The 25,279-nt window shown below is 42.9% G+C and overlaps 1 protein-coding gene across 2 annotated transcripts; it reads left to right on the forward strand.

The window, feature by feature from the left end:
• The first annotated feature begins 19,114 nt into the window (after window positions 1-19,114).
• On the forward strand, window positions 19,115-24,780 carry LOC130290954 (uncharacterized). Of its 2 annotated transcripts, none has more exons than XR_008847747.1 (2): window positions 19,115-19,153; window positions 24,477-24,780. XR_008847747.1 is itself a non-coding variant. In XM_056539222.1 (2 exons), exons 1-2 carry the CDS (start codon window positions 20,138-20,140, stop codon window positions 24,482-24,484), a joined length of 1,290 nt encoding a protein of 429 aa, XP_056395197.1. In that variant the 5' UTR covers window positions 20,045-20,137; the 3' UTR covers window positions 24,485-24,780. The 2 variants fall into 2 exon arrangements, 1 of the variants encoding a protein (XP_056395197.1); XM_056539222.1 differs by lacking the exon at window positions 19,115-19,153 and adding an exon at window positions 20,045-21,419.
• The last annotated feature ends 499 nt before the right edge of the window (window positions 24,781-25,279 follow it).

A 25,279-nucleotide genomic window follows, 5' to 3' on the forward strand; every position in this document is an offset into this window, starting at 1 on the left:
AACATGAGGCTCATGGACTGGACAGAATCGTATGTAACACAGAAACGGAAACAACATGAGGCTCGTGCATTGTCAAGCAATCTGCTCTAACAGGGGTGTATGTAACGTAAAAAAACATGTGACGACAAGAGGCTCATGGATTGATGATTCAATCTGCCTAAAACAAGAACATTTGTAATGTACAAAGGAATGACAATGATATGAGGCTTGAGGATTGTCGGGCAGCTTATCTCTCATGGGAGCGTGTGACTAACGAAAGGCATGTAAAGTGACGACTTAAAGCTTACCTGGAACGGCGAGGTCAAACTGGCTATAACAAGGCATGTTTAATGACCAGAAAGGAAACTATAAAGATGAGGCTTTAAGGATTGATAACAGCAATCAGCCTCCAACCACACCGAACGTATAGAGCTAAGAGGTAAAACAACCTGGTCATAGAATAATACCTGCTTGGGTATCCTAGGAATGTTGCCAACTATAATGACATTTACCATACCTGACCTGCCTACAACAACGTGATGCTATAACAGCCTAATATACCCAAACAAAGACCATAAAAACATGAGTGTAAAACAATCACCACAGCCTAAAATACTTGACTAGCGTACATAACGTAAGCATAACATGACAGAGCTGAAACAAAAGAACGGGACAATAAACTATGAAATGTACGCTGTAAGGAACTGTATGTGTATTACCCTGTAGGGAAAAGTATGTATGTCACACTGTATGGAACCATATGTATTGTATGTATGTCACACTGTAAAGAACTGTATGCATAACTCCCTCTACGGAACCATATGTATGTAACACTGTAGGTAACCGTATGTATTTATGTCACACTATAGGGAGTCGTATGTATGTGACACTGTAGGGAACCGTTTACGTTGAAGCATGGTATATCACTTGAAGTAACGTAAGCACCGTATAACATCTCCGGTAACATCAAAGCACAGTATATGATCTTATAGTAATGTAAGCCCTGAATAACATTAATGTTCAGCATAACAGCTAAATTGACCACTAATACACAGTATACATAAGCAACAGTAACAAACACAAATTACCAGCAATGGTAACATAGGCCCACATGTCAGCTAAAATAATGTTAAATGCCCAGTATATCCGCTACAGTAACATAAGCCCCTAGTAACATTAATGTACCGTATATCAGTTCATTAACACTAATGCATAGCATATAGTTACTAGTCACGTAACGCAAATTATCAGCTATAGTAACATAAGCACCGTATGACCACTATAGGGACAATAATGCACCATATGACAGCTATGGAAACGTAAACACAGTATCGTCTATATTAACACAAAGCACAATATATCAACTATACCAAAACGAGCACAGAACATCAGCTATGGTATCAACGCCTGGTACTGTATACCGGATATAATAACGTGAAGCACGGTATCAGCTCAGGTAACGCATGCCATCGGAACTAATGTAGCATAAATGTTATAGTCTTATATGCGCAATGTGACAGCTCCAGAAAGGTATACCTAATTTTATGCATAATGTGCCTGCTATAGGAACATTTGCGTAGTGTGAAAGTTATGGGGTAAAATGACTCATGTTCAATGAGAAACATGACAGTGCTGAACATGAAAAACGTCACATTGAAGTTAGATGTACGCATGTTACACCGCTAGGGAAGCATATGCACGTACACTGAGTAGAAACCTGAGTAATTCACACTGTATTTAACACTATGAACTTGGTATACTGTGTGGAACATAAGCATGATACACTATGTGAAAAGTAGGCGTGGTATACTGTGTGGAACATAAGCATGGAACACTGTGTGGAAGGTAAGCGTGGTATACTGTGTGGGACATAAGCATGGAGCACTATGTGAACGGTAAGCGTGGTATACTGTGTGGGACATAAGCACGGGACACTATGTGGAAGGTAAGCGTGGTATGCTGTGTGGGACATAAGCATGGAACACTATGTGAACGGTAAGTATGGTATACTGTGGGACATAAGCATGGGGCACTATGTGGAAGATAAGCATGGTATACTGTGTGAGACATAAGCATGGAACACTATGTGAACGGCAAGCGTGGCATACTGTGGGACATAAGCACAGAACACTATGTTGAAGGTAAGCGTGGTATACTGTGTGGGACATAAGCATGGGACACTATGTGTAAGGTAAGCGTGGTATACTGTGTGTGACATAAGCATGGAACACTATGTGAACGGTAAGTATGGTATACTGTGGGACATAAGCATGGGGCACTATGTGGAAGGTAAGCATGGTATATTGTGTGAGACATAAGCATGAAACACTATGTGAACGGTAAGCGTGGTATACTGTGGGACATAAGCACAGAACACTATGTTGAAGGTAAGCGTGGTATACTGTGTGGGACATAAGCATGGAACACTATGTGAACGGTAAGTATGGTATACTGTGGGACATAAGCATGGAACACTGTGTGGAAGGTAAGCGTGGTATACTGTGTGTGACATAAGCATGGGACACTATGTGTAAGGTAAGCGTGGTATACTGTGTGTGACATAAGCATGGAACACTATGTGAACGGTAAGTATGGTATACTGTGGGACATAAGCATGGGGCACTATGTGGAAGGTAAGCATGGTATATTGTGTGAGACATAAGCATGAAACACTATGTGAACGGTAAGCGTGGTATACTGTGGGACATAAGCACAGAACACTATGTTGAAGGTAAGCGTGGTATACTGTGTGGGACATAAGCATGGAACATTATGTGAACGGTAAGTATGGTATACTGTGGGACATAAGCATGGAACACTGTGTGGAAGGTAAGCGTGGTATACTGTGTGGGACATAAGCATGGAGCACTATGTGAACGGTAAGTGTGGTATACTGTGTGGGATATAAGCACGGGACACTATGTGGAAGGTAAGCGTGGTATGCTGTGTGGGACATAAGCATGGAACACTATGTGAACGGTAAGTATAGTATACTGTGGGACATAAGCATGGGGCACTATGTGGAAGGTAAGCATGGTATACTGTGTGAGACATAAGCATGGAACACTATGTGAACAGTAAGCGTGGCATACTGTGGGACATAAGCACAGAACACTATGTTGAAGGTAAGCGTGGTATACTGTGTGGGACATAAGCATGGAACACTATGTGGAAGGTAAGCGTGGTATACTGTGTGTGACATAAGCATGGGACACTATGTGAACGGTAAGTATGGTATACTGTGGGACATAAGCATGGGGATCTATGTGGAAGGTAAGCATGGTATACTGTGTGAGACATAAGCATGAAACACTATGTGAACGGTAAGCGTGGTATACTGTGGGACATAAGCACAGAACACTATGTTGAAGGTAAGCGTGGTATACTGTGTGGGACATAAGCATGGAACACTATGTGGAAGGTAGGCGTGGTATACTGTGTTGGGAATGTATGGCAGTACGCGGTTTTGCTTGTTATCTGCTATTGCAACTTAGTGGAAACGCAATCATGGTGGTGTAGTTGTGTAGAATGTAGCCGTGACATAGGAAGCCAAGTGATGTCAGTACCCTGGATGAAATGAATAAGTGTTATCTTGTATGAACCGTATGCTTGATAAATGCAGGGAAACATAGGCGTGTATGGCAACGTAACCCAAAACGCTGTAAGGAAACATAAATGTGGCATATTGTTAAACGAAAATGTGGAATACCGTGTGGTAACATCAGCAAGGACATCCTATTACACCTGATCTCCAACATGAACAAATGTAAAAGCAATGCCTTGATAACAGCCTAATGTACTCGACCTGAGAACCATGAGAGGCATGCTGTGACAGTCTGTCCATGATGGGAGTAGTAGTCGTAAAAGTCCTGCAGCCGGGGGATGTGCAAGTTCCATTCCTCAGCAGCGCTGCGGTACTACAACTACTCCCATCATGGGACAGGCTCTGTCCCATGATAGGTGTGGTAGTCCAAGGGCAGAGGGACAGATCTCTGTTCATATTATGTGTCTTGCATAATGGGAACAGAGCCTTTCTGGCAGTGTGTTCCCAAACAGGGAGACTCCAGCTGTTGCTTAACTACAGCCCCCATGATGGGAGTTGTAGTTTATCAACAATTGGAGGCTTCATGTTTAGGAACACGCTGCATTATGTGCATTCTCCCCAGGGGAGAGCAAAAAAAAATGAACTAACCCATATTTCTTGTTTTTCTTTTCTTCTCATTTCATATACGTGAATGCAGAGGACTCCATCAGATTCGCTGGACTGCTACGATGACCAGCGTTTTTTTTTTTTTTTTTTCAATAAAATGGTTAACGAGGGCTGTGGGTGAGTATTTTTTTTAAATACATTTTTTTTTTCAATGTGTCTTGTTTTTTATAATTCAATTTTCAGGGTTAGTAGTGGAAGTTGTCATATAGATGGAATCCATTAGCAAGCCCAGGGCCGGATCATCATTGGCGCTCCTGGAGCACCTGCTCTGGGCCCTGTGCCCGCAGGGGGCCCCGCAACATTCGGGACATCCCTGCGGGCTGCTCAGTAGCAGATCGGGGGGGACGGGGGGACTGTTTTAAAGTGGCTGGCTGCTTGCTAAATCAGTAGCCCGGCCGCGGCCACTTTAAAACAGTGACCAGCGGCGGCTCCTGTGGGCCCGGACACTTCTCCCCCTGCTTTTTCTATTTTTCATATTTCCTTACCTGGCCACGCACAGCAGGCTCAGGTAATGCACCGGGTCTTGTGGGCTGTGACGAGTGACGTCTCCTGTGGCTCCTCTGCACGGCATCAGGGACGTCACTCATCATTTCCTGCAGCCGAGCATGGGGGGAATGATGAGCAGGGGGGAATGATGAGCAGGGGGGGAATGATGAGCATGGGGGGAATGATGAGCAGGGGGGTGGAACGATGAGCAGGGGGGGAATGATGAGCAGGGGGGGAATGATGAGCAGGGGGGAATGATGAGCAGGGGGAATGATGAGCAAGGGGGAATGATGAACAGGGGGGGGGAATGATGAGCAGGGGGGGAATGATGAACAGGGGGGAATGATGAGCGGGGGGAATGAAGAGCGGGGGGAATGATGAGCAGGGGGGAATGATGAGCAGGGGGGAATGATGAGCAGGGGGTGGAACGATGAGCAGGGGGGGAAATGATGAGCAGGGGGGAATGATGACCAGGGGGATGATGAGCAGGGGAAAACATGGGAAAGGAGGCAGGGGGGTGTAAATGTGGCACAGGGGCTGATAAAAGGGGAGGAAGGAGGGGGGGGCAAACTGAGGATCAAGGGGGATGATGAGGCATATAGTTCAGAGCTTCCAAGTCATTTATTTAACATTTTTTTTCTCTCTCAAATTTTCCTGGGAAAATGAAGGTGCTATATGCAGATAAATACTGTAATTCCCCCTACCCCCCACTCACATTCAGCAGGACATCCCTGTGTCCTGAAGGATCTTTTCGGGACACAAGGATGCCGGCCCTGCGTTAACTTTAAAAACGCAGGGGCCGCCAGAAGGTAACGCACGCAGGGACTTCACTGACGTCCTGTACGTGCACCTATAGGAGCAACATGCTGTCTGGGTATGCTGGGATTTGTAGTTTTGCAACATTTGGAGGGCCACATTATGGAGATCACTGTGCAGTAACCTTCCAGATGTTGCAAAACTGCAAATCCCAGCATGCCCAAACAGCAAACAGCTGTCTCGCCATGCTGGGAGTTGTAGTTGCGTACCTCCAGCTTTTGCATAACTACATCTCATTGACCAGCGGCGGCTCCTGTGGGCCCGGACACTTCTCCCCCTGCTTTTTCTATTTTTCATATTTCCTTACCTGGCCACGCACAGCAGGCTCAGGTAATGCACCGGGTCTTGTGGGCTGTGACGAGTGACGTCTCCTGTGGCTCCTCTGCACGGCATCAGGGACGTCACTCATCATTTCCTGCAGCCGAGCATGGGGGGGAATGATGAGCAGGGGGGAATGATGAGCAGGGGGGGAATGATGAGCATGGGGGGAATGATGAGCAGGGGGGTGGAACGATGAGCAGGGGGGGAATGATGAGCAGGGGGGGAATGATGAGCAGGGGGGAATGATGAGCAGGGGGAATGATGAGCAAGGGGGAATGATGAACAGGGGGGGGAATGATGAGCAGGGGGGGAATGATGAACAGGGGGGAATGATGAGCGGGGGGAATGAAGAGCGGGGGGAATGATGAGCAGGGGGGAATGATGAGCAGGGGGGAATGATGAGCAGGGGGGAATGATGAGCAGGGGGTGGAACGATGAGCAGGGGGGGAAATGATGAGCAGGGGGGAATGATGACCAGGGGGATGATGAGCAGGGGAAAACATGGGAAAGGAGGCAGGGGGGTGTAAATGTGGCACAGGGGCTGATAAAAGGGGAGGAAGGAGGGGGGGCAAACTGAGGATCAAGGGGGATGATGAGGCATATAGTTCAGAGCTTCCAAGTCATTTATTTTACATTTTTTTTCTCTCTCAAATTTTCCTGGGAAAATGAAGGTGCTATATGCAGATAAATACTGTAATTCCCCCTACCCCCCACTCACATTCAGCAGGACATCCCTGTGTCCTGAAGGATCTTTTCGGGACACAAGGATGCCGGCCCTGCGTTAACTTTAAAAACGCAGGGGCCGCCAGAAGGTAACGCACGCAGGGACTTCACTGACGTCCTGTACGTGCACCTATAGGAGCAACATGCTGTCTGGGTATGCTGGGATTTGTAGTTTTGCAACATCTGGAGGGCCACATTATGGAGATCACTGTGCAGTAACCTTCCAGATGTTGCAAAACTGCAAATCCCAGCATGCCCAAACAGCAAACAGCTGTCTCGCCATGCTGGGAGTTGTAGTTGCGTACCTCCAGCTTTTGCATAACTACATCTCATTGTAGTTTTGCAACAGCTGTAGGCACCCTGGTTGGAAAATACTGAGTTAGGTAACAGAACCTAACTGAAGGTTTTCCAACCAGCGTGCCTCCAGCTACATATACAACCCCTTACACTGTACCCCCCAATAAAAATAAAAATCATTGGACGGCAGTGTTTCCAAAAGGAGCCACCAGCTGTTGCAAAACAACAACTCCCAGCATTTCTATACAGCCACTGACTGTCCAGGCATGCTGGGAGTTTAACAACAGCTGGAGGCCCCCTATTTGGGAATCACTGGCGTAGAATACCCTTATGTCCACCCCTATGCAATCCCTATTTTAGTCCTCAAATGCGCATGGTGCTCTCTCACTTCGGAGCCCTGTCGTATTTTTAGGAAACAGTTTAGGGCCACATATGGGGTATCTCCTTACTCGGGAGAAATTACACTACAAATTTTGGGGGGCTTTTTCTCTTTTTACCTCTTATAAAAAAGGTAAAGTTGAGGTCTACATCAGCATGTTAGTGTAAAAAATATATATTTTTACACTAACATGCTGGTGTTGCTCCATACTTTTTATTTTCACAAGAGGTAAAAGGAAAAAAAGACCCCCAAGATGTATAATGCAATTTCTCCTGAGTATGGAAATACCCCATATGTGGGCGTAAAATGCTCTGTGGGCGCACGACAAGGCTCAGGAGTGAGAGCGCACTATGTACATATGAGGCCAAAATTGGTGATTTGCACAGGGGTGGCTGATTTTACAGTGGATCTGACATAAACGCAAAAAACTAAATAACCACATGTGACCCCATTTTGGAAACTACACCCCTCTCGGAACGTAACAAGGGGTATAGTGAGCCTGAACACCCCTCAGGTGTTTAACAAATTTTCGTTAAATTTGGATGGGAAAATGAAAAAAAAAATATTTTTTTTACTAAAATGCTGGTGTTACCCCAAATTTTTCATTTTCACAAGGAAAAATAGGAAAAAAGCCCCCCCCCCCAAACTTTGTAACCCCATTTCTTCTGAGTATGGAAATACCCCATATGAGGATATAAAGTGCTCTGCGGGCAAACTACAATGCTCAGAAGAGAAGGAGCGCCATTGGGATTTTGAAGAGAAAATTTGGCCGGAATTGAAGGCCACGTGTGTTTACAAAGCCCCCATAATGCCAGAACAATGGAACCCCCCCCCCCACATGTGACCCCATTTTGGAAACTATACCCCTCAGGGAATGTAATTAGGGGTGCAGTGAGCATTTACCCCCAACAGGTGTCTGACAGATTTTTGGAACAGTGGTCTGTGAAAATGAAAAATTAAATTTTTAATTTGCACAGCCCACTGTTCCAAAGATCTGTCAAATGCCAGTGGGGTGTAAATACTCACTGCACCCCTTATTAAATTCTGTGGGGGGTTTAGTTTCCAAAATGGGGTCACATGTGGGGGGGTCCATTGTTCTGGCACCACGGGGGGCTTTGTAAATGCACAAGGCCCCCGGCTTCTATTCCAACCAAATTCTCTCTCCATAATCTCAATGGTGCTCCTTCTCTTTTGAGCATTGTAGAGCGCCAGCACAGCACTTGACGTCCACACATGGGGTATTTTCATACTCAGAAGAAATGGGGTTACAAATTTTGGGGGGGCATTTTTTCCTATTACCCCTTGTAGAAATGTAAAATTTGGGGAAAAACCAGCATTTTAGTGAAAAAAATAATAATTTACACATTCAAATTTAACTAAAAGTCATCAAACACCTGTGGGGTGTTAAGGCTCACTGTACCCCTTGTTATGTTCCTTGAGGGGTGTAGTTTCCAAAATACTATGCCACGTTTTTTCTTTTTGCTGTTCTGGCACCATAGGGGCTTTTTAAATGTGACATGCCCCCAAAAAACATTTCAGCAAAATTTGCTTTCCAAAAGCAAAATGTGACTCCTTCTCTTCTGAGCATTGTAGTGCGCTCGCAGTGCACTTGACGTCCACACATGGGGTATATCCATACTCAGAAGGGATGGGGTTACAAATTTTGGGGACATTTTATCCAATTACTAAAATGTAACATTTGGGAAACAAAACAGCATTTTAGTGAAAAAAATTATTTACACTTCCCACTTTAACGAACGTTTGTCAATCACTTGTGGGGTGTTAAGGCTCACTGGACCCCTTGTTACGTTCCCTGAGGGGTGTAGTTTCCAAAATGGTATGCCATGTGGGGGGTTTTCTTGCTGTTCTGGCACTATAGGGGCTTCCTAAATGTGACATGCCCCCAAAAAACCATTTCAGAAAAACTCACTCTCCAAAATCCCATTGTCGCTCCTTCCCTTCTGAGCCCTCTAGTGCACCCACAGAACACTTCACATACACATATGAGATATTTCCTTACTCGATAAAAATTGGGTTACAAATTTTAGGAAGATTTTTCTCCTTTTACCCCTTGTAAAAGTAAAAAAAACTGGGTCTACAAGAACATGTGAGTGTAAAAAATGAAGATTTTGAATTTTCTCCTTAACTTTGCTGCTATTCCTGTGAAACACCTAAAGGGTTAACACACTTACTGAATGTCATTTTGAATACTTTGAGGGGTGCAGTTTTTATAATCGGGTCATTTGTGGGGTATTTCTAATATGAAGGCCCCTCAAATCCACTTCAAAACTAAACTGGTCCCTGAAAAATTCAGATTTTGAAAATTTTGTGAAAAATTTGAAAATTACTGCTGAACTTTGAAGCCCTCTGATGTCTTCCAAAAGTAAAAACATGTCAACTTTATGATGCCAACATAAAGTAGACATATTGTATATGTGAAGCAATATATAATTATTTGGGATGTCCAGTTTCAAAGTAAAAAAAAAAAGCAACATTTTCAATTTTTTCATCAAATTTTGGAACTATTCACCAAGAAATGATGCAAGTATCGACAAAATTTTACCACTAACATGTCACGAAAAAACAATCTCGGATTCAGAATAAAAAATAAAAGCATCCCAGAGTTATTAATTAAAGTGACAGTGGTCAGATTTGCAAAAAAGGCCTGCGTCCTTAAAGGGGTACTCCACTCCTAGACATCTTATCCACTATCCAAAGGATAGGAGATAAAATGTCTGATTGCGGGGGATCCGCCACTGGGGACCCCCGCAATATAGCATGCGGTACCCACCTGTTTCTTGTCCCGAAACGCTGGAGGGTCTGGGTCCCGTACACGGAACAGAAGTTTGTGACGTAACGTGACGTGTGACGTAACGCCCTGTCCCCTCAATGCAAGTCTATGGGACGGAGCGTGACGCCCGGAGTACCCCTTTAAGGTCAAAATGAGCTGCATCCTTAAGGGGTTAAAAGGTTCTCTGCCAAGAATATTATATGATCTGACATCTAGTAAGTTTTATTTATACTACACTATGAAAAATGTACCCAAATCCAGCACAGATAGATAACTCTAGTCACCTCATGTCTTCCGCACAATGTATGTACCTTTCCTTTTGTATCATTGTGCTAAGTGAGATTGTCTGGGTAGTGTCTTTCACTCCTCTAGCATCTTTATCTATTCATGTTTTGTCTTCATTTCTGCTTTCTTGTTTTGTCATATCGCTTCTGTGAAAATGCATACAGGAGGGTCATTGCACAGTTCATGTACCTTTGACATAGCGGTATTTGTATATGAGCTGATAGGTAAGCAATGGCCCCTATAATAATAGAGATATGCTAGTGTTTCTGCTTTATGTCTCCAATATAGCAGATACAACGCTCTGTGGAAATGATAAAGCTTCATATTTATTGTCAGACAATAAAAGGAATTTACTAACAAAGGATGAAATAGCAGTGACCATTATGTATACAGGGAAGAGGTTGCATTATTGCAGGCCCTTTATAAAGACATGAAAAAAGAGACAGACTCTGCTGAGCCCCTGGCTATTATCATCCATTGACGGCTTAAGACTTTAGTCTTCAAGGCTTCAAAGCTGGCAGATTTCCCAGCTTTAAATACACAAGAAAATGTTTAAATAAAGGGAAAAAAGTGAACATAATCATTGCTAATTTAATTGTCCTCCAGTATTCCTCCAGCACTGTGAAAAACAAATGTGGACAAGGTGGGCCCCATAACTCAGCGATGTATAGTCCCTGACAGTAATGGAGCCAGAAAGCCTATAAAGCAGTCACTGGGATGAGGAATCGTCCAGTGAAGAGTATTCTCCATCACTGCATCCATAGCTTCCCCTGCCAGATAACAGCCCAGAGATCACAAGAGACATCCACATTCACACTGCTTGATGATGCATTAAATAAGCTATAAAGCCATGTTAATTGTTTGACTGCGCATACTCTATGCTGGTATTTATACAGTTTCTATTGTCATTTTTTTATGGGAGTGGTATAGAATACATTGTTTGTCTATTTTTATTCTAATAGTTATTAGTATTTCTTTATTGTACTGATGATCAGGCACCATAAATATATGTTATGTAATTTCTGCCCTAAAAGTACAAGTTTTACTTATAAGTTTCTTAAAGCATACCTGTGTCATATAACAGAAAAAAATTGTGTTTACATATGATACTCATTAGGTCATGCAGACACGTTACATTTCTTTTTAAATGGGCACTGTCAGATTCAAAAACTTTTTATATGTTGTTACTGATTAACATTAAATACCTTTGGTAATATGGTTGTTTAAACAAAGAATATTTATTTAAAAAAAAGTTTTGCAGGGGAGTATCCCTTTAACAAAGAAAAAAGCTCCGGAAAATCCTACCACTACTGGGACCCTTATCAGTACTGTAGCAGCATAGGCTTTTCCATGAGTCGAGGCTGCATGAGCAGACACACCAATCACCTTGCACCACCACAAGGAAGGAACACACCCCCTTCCCTGAGAGGATTTCTAACACTGTGAACTAATAAAAAGAGGTATTTTTTATAATAAATGTAGGTGATAGAGGCACCAAAATTTGTTGTACATGATCAGGATTAGGTACTAAGTACACACACACACACACACACACACATATATATTACAGTTAAAACTAGTTTTTAGTTAAGACTGGTTTTCCCTAGTAAAAGCTAGTTTTGATTAAATGCCTTTGTCTTTGTGAAAACTAGAATGGACTGCTAGAATTGACAGCTTTTCCCCAGTGAAAACTAGTTTTGACTGAATGCCTTGTGAAAACTAGAATTGACTGCTTTTTCCTAGTTGAAACCAGTTTTTACTAAGGCCTTCGTACAAACTAGAATATTTACTGATCGCCTCGTACAAACTAAAATACGGGGTGGGCCATTTATATGGATATACCTAAATAAAATGGGAATGGTTGGTGATATTAACTTCCTGTTTGTGTCACATTAGTATATGTTAGGGGGGAAACTTTCAAAATGGGTGGTGACCATGGTGGCCATTTTGAAGTTGGCCATTTTGAATCCAACTTTAGTTTTTTAAATAGGAAGAGGGTCATGTGACACATCAAACTTATTGGGAATTTCACAAGAAAAACAATGATGTGCTTGGTTTTAACATAACTTTATTCTTTTATGACTTATTTACAAGTTTCTCTTTGTTTACAGCCATTGACATGCCGTGAGGTTAACACAGGAGGAGCGGATAGAAATTGTGTTGATGTCTGGTGAACGCAGTAACCGGGTCATTGCAGCAGATTTCAATGCAAGACACCTTACGAGACCACCCATCTCCCATGCTACAGTTAGCAAACTGCTTGCTAAGTTTCGTGAAACTGGTTCAGTGTTGGATTTGCCAAAATGTGGACACATGAAATCTGTCACTAATGAAGAAACATCAGTGGCTGTCCTAGCTTCATTCAGCAAGAGCCCACAGCGTAGCACTCGCCGCATGTCACTGGAGAACATCCCTTCGGCGGATATTAGCTACTCACAAATGGCACCCTTGCGAACTCCAGCTACTGCAGCATCTCAACGAGGATGACCCAGATCGGTGCACTGAATTTGCAGAATGGGCAAAACAAAAATTGGAACAGGACGCTCAGTTTACGCAGAAGATTTTGTTCAGTGATGAGGCAAACTTTTATGTGAATGGTGAAGTTAACAAACAAAACCACAGCTATTTATCTGACACTAACCCACATTGGATAGATCCCTCCAAGACTGTTGGAACACAAAAATTTATGGTATGGTGTGGTAAATGGGGTACAAAGATAGTGGGGCCATTCTTCATCAATGGTCCCGAGGCAAAATGGCTGGCTATTAGCCACCTTTTTTCCAGGCACAGCGGTACATGTTCAAATCTTTCCTCTGACCCCAGCAGGCCTCTGTGTGAGTCTGAGATCACATGCACAACAGGGGGTGGAGCGGAGAAGGGGGAGGAGCTGAGCAGACAGGCCAAGATTGCTGAGTGTATGGCAAGCAGATGTTTCAAAACTACAACTAGTTTTGCAACAGCTGGAGGCACCCTGCTTGAGAAACACTGATATATGGACTCACTCAGCAGCTGACATTTGGACCACTTGTCTTTTTATTTGGGGAACAGTCCCTGAATGTTTTAATCTAATGACGCCCCTGGCTGTCAGCATATTACAGAAGTCAAAGTCACATATTTTGTAAAGTCCTTCACTGCTCGTAGCTCCGTAACATCCCACATCCGATCAGCTGTTTTCCCCCTGTGCCAAACTTTGCCACCTCAGAAAAAAAAAAAAAACAGTAGCAAATTAGAAATATTTACAGAAAAATATAATGGTGTCCCTTGAAGTGAAGCTCCATAAAAGTTTATGAACTCCTGGTCTAGTGCTGCGATTCTCAGATGCTCCTATCACTGCATGCACGCCCGCTCCTAACAGCCTTGCTTTCCCTTAGACAAAGTAACAGGCCGGGAGCAAGCACTGCAGAATGCTGGTCCCATCCGTAGCTTTGTCCATCAGCCATCTCTTGTGCATGGCTCGTGGACAAGCTGATGCTGCTGCGAGACTCGTCAGTGTCCCAGGAGGTATGTTGACCCTTAGGGACGCAATTTCTAAAGACAATTTTCCTTTATTAAAATTAGATTTTTTTTTAAGAAGTATATTAGAAAAACTATTGTTTTGCCAAGATGTACAGCATATGAAAAGTTTTGTTTTGGTGCTTAGCGGACGGGGTACACAGGTATGCAAAGGCAACGTAGTAGGCCCGCACGAGCGTGCTTTGCATAGGGGGTATTTGGTCATGTGGAGGCAGCGTGGTCAACCCGCATGAGCGTGCTTAGCAGAGGTGTACAATGGTATGCGGAGGCAGCATGGTCAACCCACCATGGGTCAGGGAATGTCGCACAAACATGTATTATATAACCTACACTTGTCACCTCAAAAAATAGACCATGCATCTATACCAAAAATTCTACTTTATTAACAAAAATGAAATAACATCACATTGCAAACAAGACAGACAACCCCTATCCCATAAAATACATGTACCCCATAAAGCACAGGTATCCCCTGCCACATAAATCACAATGGTGGGAATATGCACAGTTAACTTATTAAACCTCCATATATAGAATCAAAGCAACAAACCTAATCCATATCTATAACAGTCCATCACAATTTATAAAAATGTCATTACCTGTTGTAGGCATATTACCCGTAGCAATCTGGGAACCCCGTGCACTCTCGTTTCGTCGTTTCGTGCGCTGGCCCACTTCTTCAGGTGCACCATCCCACCTATCGGCGCACAGGCCGATCACCGGAAACAGAAACCCCGATCCCGCAGTGTCACCAGGCTTCTGCCGCCATGTAATCATGACAACATCCGCCCTTACAAGACACTTGAGGATTGAACTTCCGCCCGGAGTATCGGCACGTGCGTACCGGGATGAGTGCGCATATGTATCAGGGGAAACTCGATACAATGTTAAGTCATGTAGACTCATACATTAGTTGTTTATGTTGTTCCCCAGATGACCCCCGAGTGTGCAAATGTACCAAAACACATTTTATTTCCAAAATACAAGTATAACCTATACAATAGTAAGAACAATATAAAGGATAATAATAATAAGGGGAATCATTCTGAGATGGTAAAAATCCATGCATCATATCCATCATAGTCAATTGAAATACTGCTATAAAACATACAGTAAGGGGTCATGCATAGCCAATGGGGATTTCACAATACAATGAATGAAAAAAATTCAATAACAATCATATCATAACCCATATTACCAATTCATAATTAAATAATAAATAACCTACAAAACCAATTCATTAATTATTAATAAAAATGTTATAAATATCCAAGCATAATATATATATATATATATATATATATATATATATATATATATATATATATATATGTAAGGGCAAATTTACACCTAATTAGTAATTACTAAATAATACATAATGATAATAAATAAATAACCATCAATATATAATATATGTATAAGTGCAAATTTACACACAATAAACCGATACACAATATATGTCATGCATACATATACTCATGCGCACAGCCACACCCGCGCGAAATTCCACGGGTGTCCCCATGCACATGAGTAAACATATGCACCCACCATGATAAAAAAAATACTATTGTTATCAATAAATAATCAATAAATACTACATAAATATCAATGCCTAATAATTAATTAAGAATAAGCGTAAATCCCTGCTCCTCCCCAGAGCGCTCGCGGCGTTCACCTTCGTGCAGTGTTCCGGTCAGACCAACTGACCGGGAGCGCTGCACTAGTGTCACCGGCGGGGATGCGATCCGCGTAGCGGGACGCGCCCGCCTGCGGCTCGCATCCCGATCTCCTCACCTACCCCGTCCTCCGTCTGCTCAGTCCCAGCGTGCGCGGCCCCGCTCCCTAGGGCGCGCGCGCGCCGGCTCTCTGATGTTTAAAGGGCCAGTGCGCCTGGCCCAATCAGTACCTGCACCTGTGCCTTCCTTATTTAAACCCACTTCCCCTTCCTGTCATCGCCGGATCTTGTTGCCTAGTGCCAGTGAAAGCGTTTTGTGTGTTCCCAAGCCAGTGTTCTAGACACTCTGCTGTTGCCCCTGACTACGACCCTTGCTGCCTGCCCTGACCTTCTGCTATGTCCGACCTTGCTCTTGCCTTGTCCCTTGTACTGCGCCTGTCTCAGCTGTCAGCTGGGGTTGAGTTGCTATCGGGTGGAACGACCTGGGGGTTACCTGCCGCTGCAAGTCCATCCCGCTTTGTGGCGGGCTCTGGTGAAAACCAGTAACCCCTTAGACTCCGTTCACCTGGTACGGCCCACGTCATCACCCCACTGACACAGAGGATCCACCACCAGTGTCCTCGCTGCATAGCTATCCGGATCCTGACAATAATTAATACACAATTAACCAATATCCACTATCTATTATGCATGCATATAAACATGTGTACAGCCTCATGCGCGCACAACTTAACGTGCGTCCCCGTGCACATGCCACACGCATTTTATCTCAACACAACTACCATTACCTTAACATGTGACTATATAAATCATATTTTCTCATTATTAAACCTGTATGACAACAGATTGGTAATTTAAAATAGGTAACATCAATAATGCCTTAAAGACTATTATATATCCATATCCACCCAACCATATATCATCCCCTCATAAAATTGTATCCATTATTAAATAATACAACTATAATAGGTTATACTTATATTCCTAATCAACCTTTAAGGGGTTGCCCCCTCTCGGGGGCCTCGCAACCCTTGACAAAGCGGATTCATCCGCGAAACGTCTGGGAGGCTTTTGTCTGTGTTTTAACCAGCGGCAGACCCTGAAATAATAATAGGACTGGCAGCCTATGGTTAGGTGATGCAGATATTGTAGCACACCAATCACACATACAATTTAGGCACCATAGCTCCAGTGATACCTAACGCAGTAGGGGGTTAATATAATATCCCCACTGCAAGCACAGTACTGCATCGCTGATAATTTTAAAACGTGTGAAGGGGTCAAAAAGAATTTTAACATAAATTCAATAAAAGCTTGTTTTTAGGGGAGGGTATCTAGTAAGGGCTTATCCCCGAGAGGGAGCAACCCCTTAAAGGTTGATTAGTATTGAATTACCCTGAGACCCTCGGGGACACATTTATGTTTGTTTTTCATACTTATATTCCTGTCCCATCCCCACGGATCATACTCTCCCCATACTTACACAATCACAAAGGGCAAAATCGGTATCATACCTAGGACCCTAACCCGAGTCCCATTCCCATATGTTATCGAACAGTAATTAGAGTCCAGTATCAGGCTCCCCATATCAACAACCATAACCTCCAATCCATTATTATTAATATTATTGATTAGGGTGACCCATGTCCCCACCAATCAACACACAGTGCCCCTAACCCGTATCGTGCTAAGAGGTATACTACATCATAATTCCATATAAGTGAATTATATACCAACATAACTGGAGAAAACATAGTTTAAATCACATAATAGGTGTGGCACTGCCCCCCTATAACCCCTTCCCACCACCCAACCCTCCTTCCCCACACCCAGGGCCGGTGTTAGGGCAGGGCAAACTGGGTAATTGCCCAGGGCCCCCATCCCCCAGGGGGCCCATTGCCGGTTGCTCAGCATAGGCCTAATCAAGCCATGGGGGGGGGATCCGCAGCCGCCACTGATCAACCCACAGGGGGCTACCGTCACATTCTGGACATCCCTGTGTCCCGAAAGATCTTTTCGGGACACAAAGATGTCCCTGTTACCTTTCTGCAGCCCCGCGTTAACTTAAAAAATGCAGGGGCCACCGGGAGGTAGCGCACGCAGGGAAGTCACTGACATCCCGTGCGTGCGCCCATAGTAACAGAGGAGCGGAGCATCGACGTGGAGGGCACGCGTCAGCCGGCATGATAAGTCACCAGCACCAGCTGGCACCACGTCATCTTCAGTGCTTCAACCACCGCTCCTCCGGTCCCGGGACCTACTGCTATGGTCTATAGGCCATAGCAGTAGACCGCGACCCTGGACCGGAGGACCGATGGTCGGAACACTGAAGTGGGGCAGTACAGAGACATACAGCCTCCAGCCATACACTGTATATGTCTAAAGGCTGTATGTCTGTGGGGGAACTATACTGCACCTAATGTGGGGAACTGCACTGCACCTAATGTGGGGAGCTATACTGCCCCTAATGTGGGGGAGCTATACTGCACCTAATGTGGGGGAACTGTACTGCACCTAATGTGGGGGAACTATACTGCACCTAATGTTGGGGAACTGTACTGCACCTAATGTGGGGGAACTGTACTGCACACCTAATGTGGGGGAACTATACTTCACCTAATGTGGGGGAACTGTACTGCACACCTATTGTGGGGGAACTTTACTGCACACCTAATGTGGGGGAACTGTACTGCACACCTAGTGTGGGGGAACTGTACTGCCAACCTAATGTGGGTGAACTGTACTGCCAACCTAATGTGGTGAAACCACAACCTAATGTGGGGGAACTATACTGCCTACCTAATGTGGGGGAACTATACTGCCTACCTAATGTGGGGGAACTATACTGCCTACCTAATGTGGGGGAACATACTGCCTACCTATTGTGGGGGAACTATACTGCCTACCTAATGAGGGGGAACTATACTGTCTACCTAATGTGGGGAAACTATACTGCCAACCTAATGTGGGAGAACTACAACCTAATGTGGGGGGAACTATACTGCCAACTTAATGTGGGGGAACTACAACCTAATGTGGGGGGAACTATACTGCCAACCTAATGTGGAGGAACTACAACCTAATGTGGGGGAACTATACTGCCAACCTAATCTTGGGAAGCTATACTGGCAACCTAATGTGGGGGAGCTATACAGCCAACCTAATGTGGGGTAGCTATACTGCCAACCTAATATGGGGGAACTATACTGCCAACCTAATGTGGGGGAACTACACTGCCAACCTAGTGTGGGGGAACTATACTGCCAACCTAATGTGGGGGGACTATACAGCCAACCTAATGTGGGGGAACTATACAAAAAAATAAAATTGTACTATTATGATCCCTATAACTCTTTTATTTTTCTGTATATGGGGATGTATGAAAGTCATTTTTTGCGCTTTGAATTTTATGTAAATACAAGACGCTTCGTATTATGCTATTACCCCTTTTACTCACTCAGCAGCAAAAGAAATGGATATGTATATATTAATAATAAAACAGAAAACTCTGATAACAAAGGTATGGTATAGTCAAACATGTTGGCATATTCAGTGGCCAATCAGAGTATGCAGACAGGTATAATAGTGACAGTTGCCCATATTTCCTCCTCTTCTTTTGCTGCTCAGCAGTACATATAGATGAGTATTACTGTTCTCCATATTTCTTATTGCTTATATGTAATTTTTATCTCATTATTAAACATTTTTATCGTTTTTTCCCTGCATAAGTTACCAATATATAGATATATTTAAATTTATTCTATATTTATATATAATATTTTCCCCTTCCCCCTCCTTTCTTCTCCCCTTCCCCTCAGTTTATCCTATTAATTCATATTCATATTGTCATATTTTATTTCTTATTGTCTTTCCATTATCCATCCTTGCTTCTGAACATTATTTCTTCTTATTTTATTGTTCCGTCCGTTGCCACTTAGATTTTGCTTAATTTCACTCATACATCTATTCTTATCTTATATTTTATCTTCCATTCACTTACCTGCGGCTCGTTACACTTTCCGGTGCCTTCACATCCCGCATCTTGTTCTGTTTGCGCAGTCGTCTTCTTCTTTATTTCTCCTGCGTCACGGCAGCCATCTTTACTTCAGCAGTGAGACTTCGGCGCCCGTTCTCGCGATAACACGCAGTGTGGTGATCACCTGCGTCACAGTGGGCGCGAGTTCTGTCAGATTCCATTCCTGTCAGGATCCTGTCAGACAACCATCGGAAGTTCATTGCGCTGTTCATTTATAAATGATAATACTTATTATTCCATTTATTCCCATTAATTCGATAATTACTAGTTATCCTATTTAATATAGTGGTTATTCAGTTTATTATTGAATATATATATACTTAATTTCCCATATCTGACCATTTACCTCTGGATGACATTATATCCATAGTTACCTATAGTCAGTTAAAATATATTTATATAGTGTATCTCTCATTTCTATTTTAATACAATAAATATCATTTATTTTTTCTGTCATGGACACTGCTGAGGACACTAGAATTTCTAACAGGGAGGTACGACAACCATCTTTATCTTCTGATAATAAAATCCCTGATCACTTGCAATCAGCAGTGGATGAGTCTGTAGCTCGCTCAGTCCACTCTGCTATATCTATCTTACAAGATAGCATTAATAAGTCCATATCCATGGCACTATCTAAAGCTGGTCCTTCTAGTGAAATTCCAGGACCTACTACCCCCTCTGAAATCTATTGGTCACCAGAAACATCTGTTTCTAAACTGGCTAAAGGTTTTAATACCTCAAAAAAGGCTAAGGCTAAACGCCATCATATTACTGACGACAAAGTTCCCTTCATAAAATCTTCTAAGGGACCATGTCAAGATTACCCCCATAATAAGAGATCTAAGTCGGATCATTCTACTGGTGTCCATCAGAAACACCCCATACCCTCAGCTCCTGAGGAAGTCATTTCCAAAAGAGCCAAAAAAGCCGCTAAAAGATCAAAACCGGATTCCTATAATGAATCCCATTCTGAAGATTCAGATGTCCCTACTAATGCTGATGAAATTTTTATCTCTGACTACTCCTCTGAGGAGAGTGGAGAATTGGCAGAGGACCCTGATGACCAGGAAGATTGCATTCCAATAGAGTCGGATCAATCTTACTTCGATCCCGCTCTAATTCGCCATCCCAGATCAGGGGAATGGCTCCCCACCGGTAAGGTGGCGAAATTCATATCTACTAGAGTGTTCAAAAGTTTAGACAGAACCACTCGCAACAAAATGAAGGCAGAGTGTCCAAGACCCACCCTGCCACACAATTCTTCAGTTACTCCTGAACTAGACCCTGTTCTAACTAAATTCTTAATGAAATCGGGGAAAAACCCCAAGAAAGGTCTGGATCGGAGCTTCCGAGCATGCCAGGATAAATTAATGGACCTGATTGGCCCCCTAACTAAAATAGTTGACTTGGCCGAGGAATCCTCCGCTAGCAATAGACCCGTAGACACGGAAGTCCTATTGGGATGGGCACAACGTGCTGTTTGTATATTCGGAAACGCCAATGCAGCGCTTTCTGTAGAACGCAAACGTTCTATTTTAATGAAGATTGACCCCCAAATTACAAATTTAGCATCCAAAGAACCTGAAAAGCCTACAGAAGGCTTATTATTTGGGGACGATTTTATACATGACATGGGCAAATATGTAGGATTGTTTTCATCCATCAACAAAGCCCAATCCTTCCTCAAGAAAGTCTTCTCTAATAGAGTTTTTGGTCGGGCCGGGAAAGGTAGGAGCCGCTTTCCCGGCCGATCTCTCCCCAACAGACAAAATTTTAGAGGCTCCTACCATAACAACCAAACTTACCAATCTTCACAACCGGTCCCTACACCATTCTTTCCATATCGTAGAAGACCATGGAGAGCCAGAGGCCAGAGAGGGGTCCCTCGAACTAGATCATCTTCAGGTAAGCCATCTCCATTCTTTCACAAATCTCCCATTGGGAGGAAGAATCATGCATTTTTTGAAAAATTGGAATATGATTACTTCCGACTTATGGATACTAAACACTGTATCAGGTTTTCTGATAGAATTTGTCTCCCCACCCGTCCAATATTATCTTCCCCATCCAATCCAATTTTCCAAAATAGATCAGAATCTGATCGATTTGGAAGTGGAGGATCTTGTTTCCAAAAATGCCATTGTTCCTGTCCCCATGGATTCTATGGGTTTTCTCAGCAACCTGTTCCTAGTAAAAAAGAAGGATGGAGGTCACAGACCCGTTATCAATCTAAGACTACTCAACAATCATGTTGTGTACAGACACTTCAAGATGGAAGGCATCCATCTTTTAAGAGACATGTTACTCAAAGACGATTGGTTAATCAAGATAGACTTGAAAGATGCTTATCTCACCATTTCAATTCATCCATCTTCTCAAATGTATCTTCAATTTCTTTGGAACAATCAAAAATGGCAATTCACTTGCCTCCCATTCGGACTAGCATCGGCTCCATAGTGCTACACCAAACTTCTAAAACCAATTGTGGCCCTTCTCAGAAGCCGAGGTGTTCGTCTAATTATTTATCTAGACGATATTCTCCTCATGGCTCAAACAGAATCAATTCTTCTCTCACACAAAGATTGGACTTTATCCCTTTTAACCAATCTGGGTTTCCTTATCAACCACACGAAATCCGTTCTCCTACCTTCTCAGGAATTGGAATTCCTGGGCTTTACGATCAACACCCAGTCGACCATTCTAAGTCTTCCTCCCAGGAGACTGAAAATTATCCGCAAAGAGATTCGCCAGATTCTTCACAAAGATCTTATCTCTCTGAGGACGATAGCTCGGATTGTGGGCCTTCTCTCAGCCTCCATTCAAGCGGTCTTTCCAGCCCCTCTTCATTATCGAGCTCTTCAACGTCTGAAGATTCGACACTTGAGAGAAGGTCTGGGGTACTCAGACATTGTTCCCCTTTCTTCAGACGCCAAGGAAGAACTTCTTTGGTGGCTATCTCACATTCAGGATTGGAATGGAAAAGCAATTTTCAATCCCAACCCAGACCTTATCATAGAATCAGATGCCAGCCTAGCAGGCTGGGGTGCTCATTGCGATTCCCTCTCTACTGGAGGGAAATGGTCTACTTCCGAATCTACCCTTCATATCAACTGCTTAGAGCTTTTGGCTGGGTCATTCGCACTAAAGAGCTTTGGATTTATCTCACTGTTGTGTCTTACTTCGCATGGACAACATCTCTGCTGTCCAATATATCAATCATCTCGGTGGAACAACTTCCAAGGCCCTTGCTGATATTGCCAAAGATTTCTGGCATTTTTGTCTAGACAGACATATTACTCTGAAAGCAGAATACCTTCCTGGGATTTCCAATTCAATCGCAGATTGGAATTCCAGATTCCTCACAGACTTCAGCGATTGGAAACTTCTTCCCAGAGTCTTTCAAAAAGTCGAGCAATTATGGGGCCCACTCCATATCGACATGTTCGCTTCTCGTCTGAATTGTCAAATTCAGCAATTCTTCAGCTGGAAACCAGATCCGGAAGCAATAGGAACAGACGCTTTCCTCCAATTTTGGCCTCCAAAAACCCTTTACGCATTTCCACCATTCAATCTACTTCCTCGTCTACTCTTTCAAACTTCCCTTCGGAAATCATCCTTGGTCCTAATCACTCCTTGGTGGCCAACTCAACCGTGGTTTCCTCAACTTCTAGATCTCTTAATAGATTATCCTCTACTTCTACCTACTTCTCAGGATCTCCTCCTGGACCCTCTGGGCAACTTTCATCCATTGATCTTGTCAGATCAATTGACTCTAGTCGCTTGGTTAATTTCGGGCATTCCAGGACAGTCTTACCACTTTCTTTCACAACTACAGAACTCCTCTCGGATGCATGGGCTCCAGGCACCAGATCTGCTTACAGATCAGCCTGGAAAATTTGGCTTCATTGGTGCGCTCAAAGGGATTTGGATCCCTTTCAAACGTCTATCCCTAACATCTTAAATTTTTTATCCACCTGCTTTGATGATGGTAAAGCTTACCGCACCATCAATTTATACCGTTCAGCCATTTCGGCTAGACATTCTCTCATTGATTCATTACCTATAGGTAAACATCCTTTAGTGTGTAGACTTTTGAAAGGCATACGTTATCGACGTCCTCCTTTGCCTAAATATAACTCTACTTGGGATGTCAACATCATCCTGGATCTCTTCCTTACGTGGGAAGACAATGACTCCCTATCTTTAAAATTCCTTTCATTTAAACTTACTGTTCTTTTGTGCCTTATTTCCGTCAAACGCGTATCTGATGTTAGAGCACTAGATATTTCTAGAATGCAATTTTCTCCTGATGGGGTTATCTTCACTATCTATCGTCGTACAAAAACTAATTTACACTCCGTTTTTTATCCAGCTTTTCCTCATCAAACCAAACTTTGTGTGGTTAGATGCTTACGCTCTTACGAAAATAAAACGAAATCCTTGAGGACTTCTACTTCTTCTCAATTACTTATATCATATTGTAACCCTCACAATCCTGTTTCTTCCTGTACTTTAGCCTGTTGGGTTAAATCAACTATGGACATAGCTGGCATAGACATTACCAAATTTGGTGCTCATTCTACCAGAGGAGCTGTATCTACAAAATTATTTCAATCTGGTGCTACTCTTTCTGACATTTTGAAAGCTGCAAATTGGTCTTCCGACTCTACCTTCAAGACGTTTTATTTTAAACCCAATTCTCATGTCTCAATGGTTCTTTTATAATTTTAAATTGTATAATTTGATTATTACAATTTTATTGTTGTTATTATCCTTCTTTATCTGTTTTAATATTACTATAGCTTTAAACTAGCATAATACGAAGCGTCTTGTATTTACATAAAATTGAAGATTTTCCTATCCTTGGTGAAGGAAAATATAGATTTTATTAAAGACAAGACGCGAGTATTATCCCGCCCTATATTCCCATCCCTATAATACGTTTTTTGTTTATTTTCACAGCATCCTAGAATATCATTCATTGAAGAAATGTCTTCTCTTCTTCCAAGACTGTTTTTTCCTTGTTAAAGACTGTTTCGTTTGGATTAATACCGCAGCATGTTCCTGTTTCAGACTGTTTCTTCGCCGCAAAGAAGAGGAGGAAATATGGGCAACTGTCACTATTATACCTGTCTGCATACTCTGATTGGCCACTGAATATGCCAACATGTTTGACTATACCATACCTTTGTTATCAAAGTTTTCTGTTTTATTATTAATATATACATATCCATTTCTTTTGCTGCTGAGTGAGTAAAAGAGGTAATAGCATAATACTCGCGTCTTGTCTTTAATAAAATCTATATTTTCCTTCACCAAGGATAGGAAAATCTTCAATTGTAGTTTTTATCGGTACCAATTTTGTTTTGATGGGACTTTTCAATTGCTTTTTAGATATATTTTATGGCATTCAAAGTGACGAAAATGTGCAAATCTGGTTAGTGCACTATTATGACTATTGGGGCCCCACTTTTTTATTTTGCCTAGGGCCACGCTAAGCCTAAAACCGGCCCTGCCCACACCCAACTCTCCTTCCCCACACAACTACCCACCCCCCATATATCTATCCCTATATTGCACACAAGGCCAACCATTCATTCACTCACCACCCAACCCATGCCCTTAACAACATCATCCATTACCAAATCCACTCCAAGGTACTAGGGCACCATAACCAAGATCACATAATTATATATAACAATCACATTCTGATAATATTATTTAATTAGGTATATTAAAGGACAACTGCAGCGGCATTACACTTA

Source organism: Hyla sarda, chromosome 9 (assembly GCF_029499605.1).
Source record: "Hyla sarda isolate aHylSar1 chromosome 9, aHylSar1.hap1, whole genome shotgun sequence".
Classification (NCBI taxonomy): domain Eukaryota; kingdom Metazoa; phylum Chordata; class Amphibia; order Anura; family Hylidae; genus Hyla; species Hyla sarda.

Bases quoted from the DNA above. Each gene is read 5' to 3' on its own strand.
- LOC130290954 (XM_056539222.1), top strand. From the start codon at position 20,138: ATGGCACTATCTAAAGCTGGTCCTTCTAGTGAAATTCCAGGACCTACT.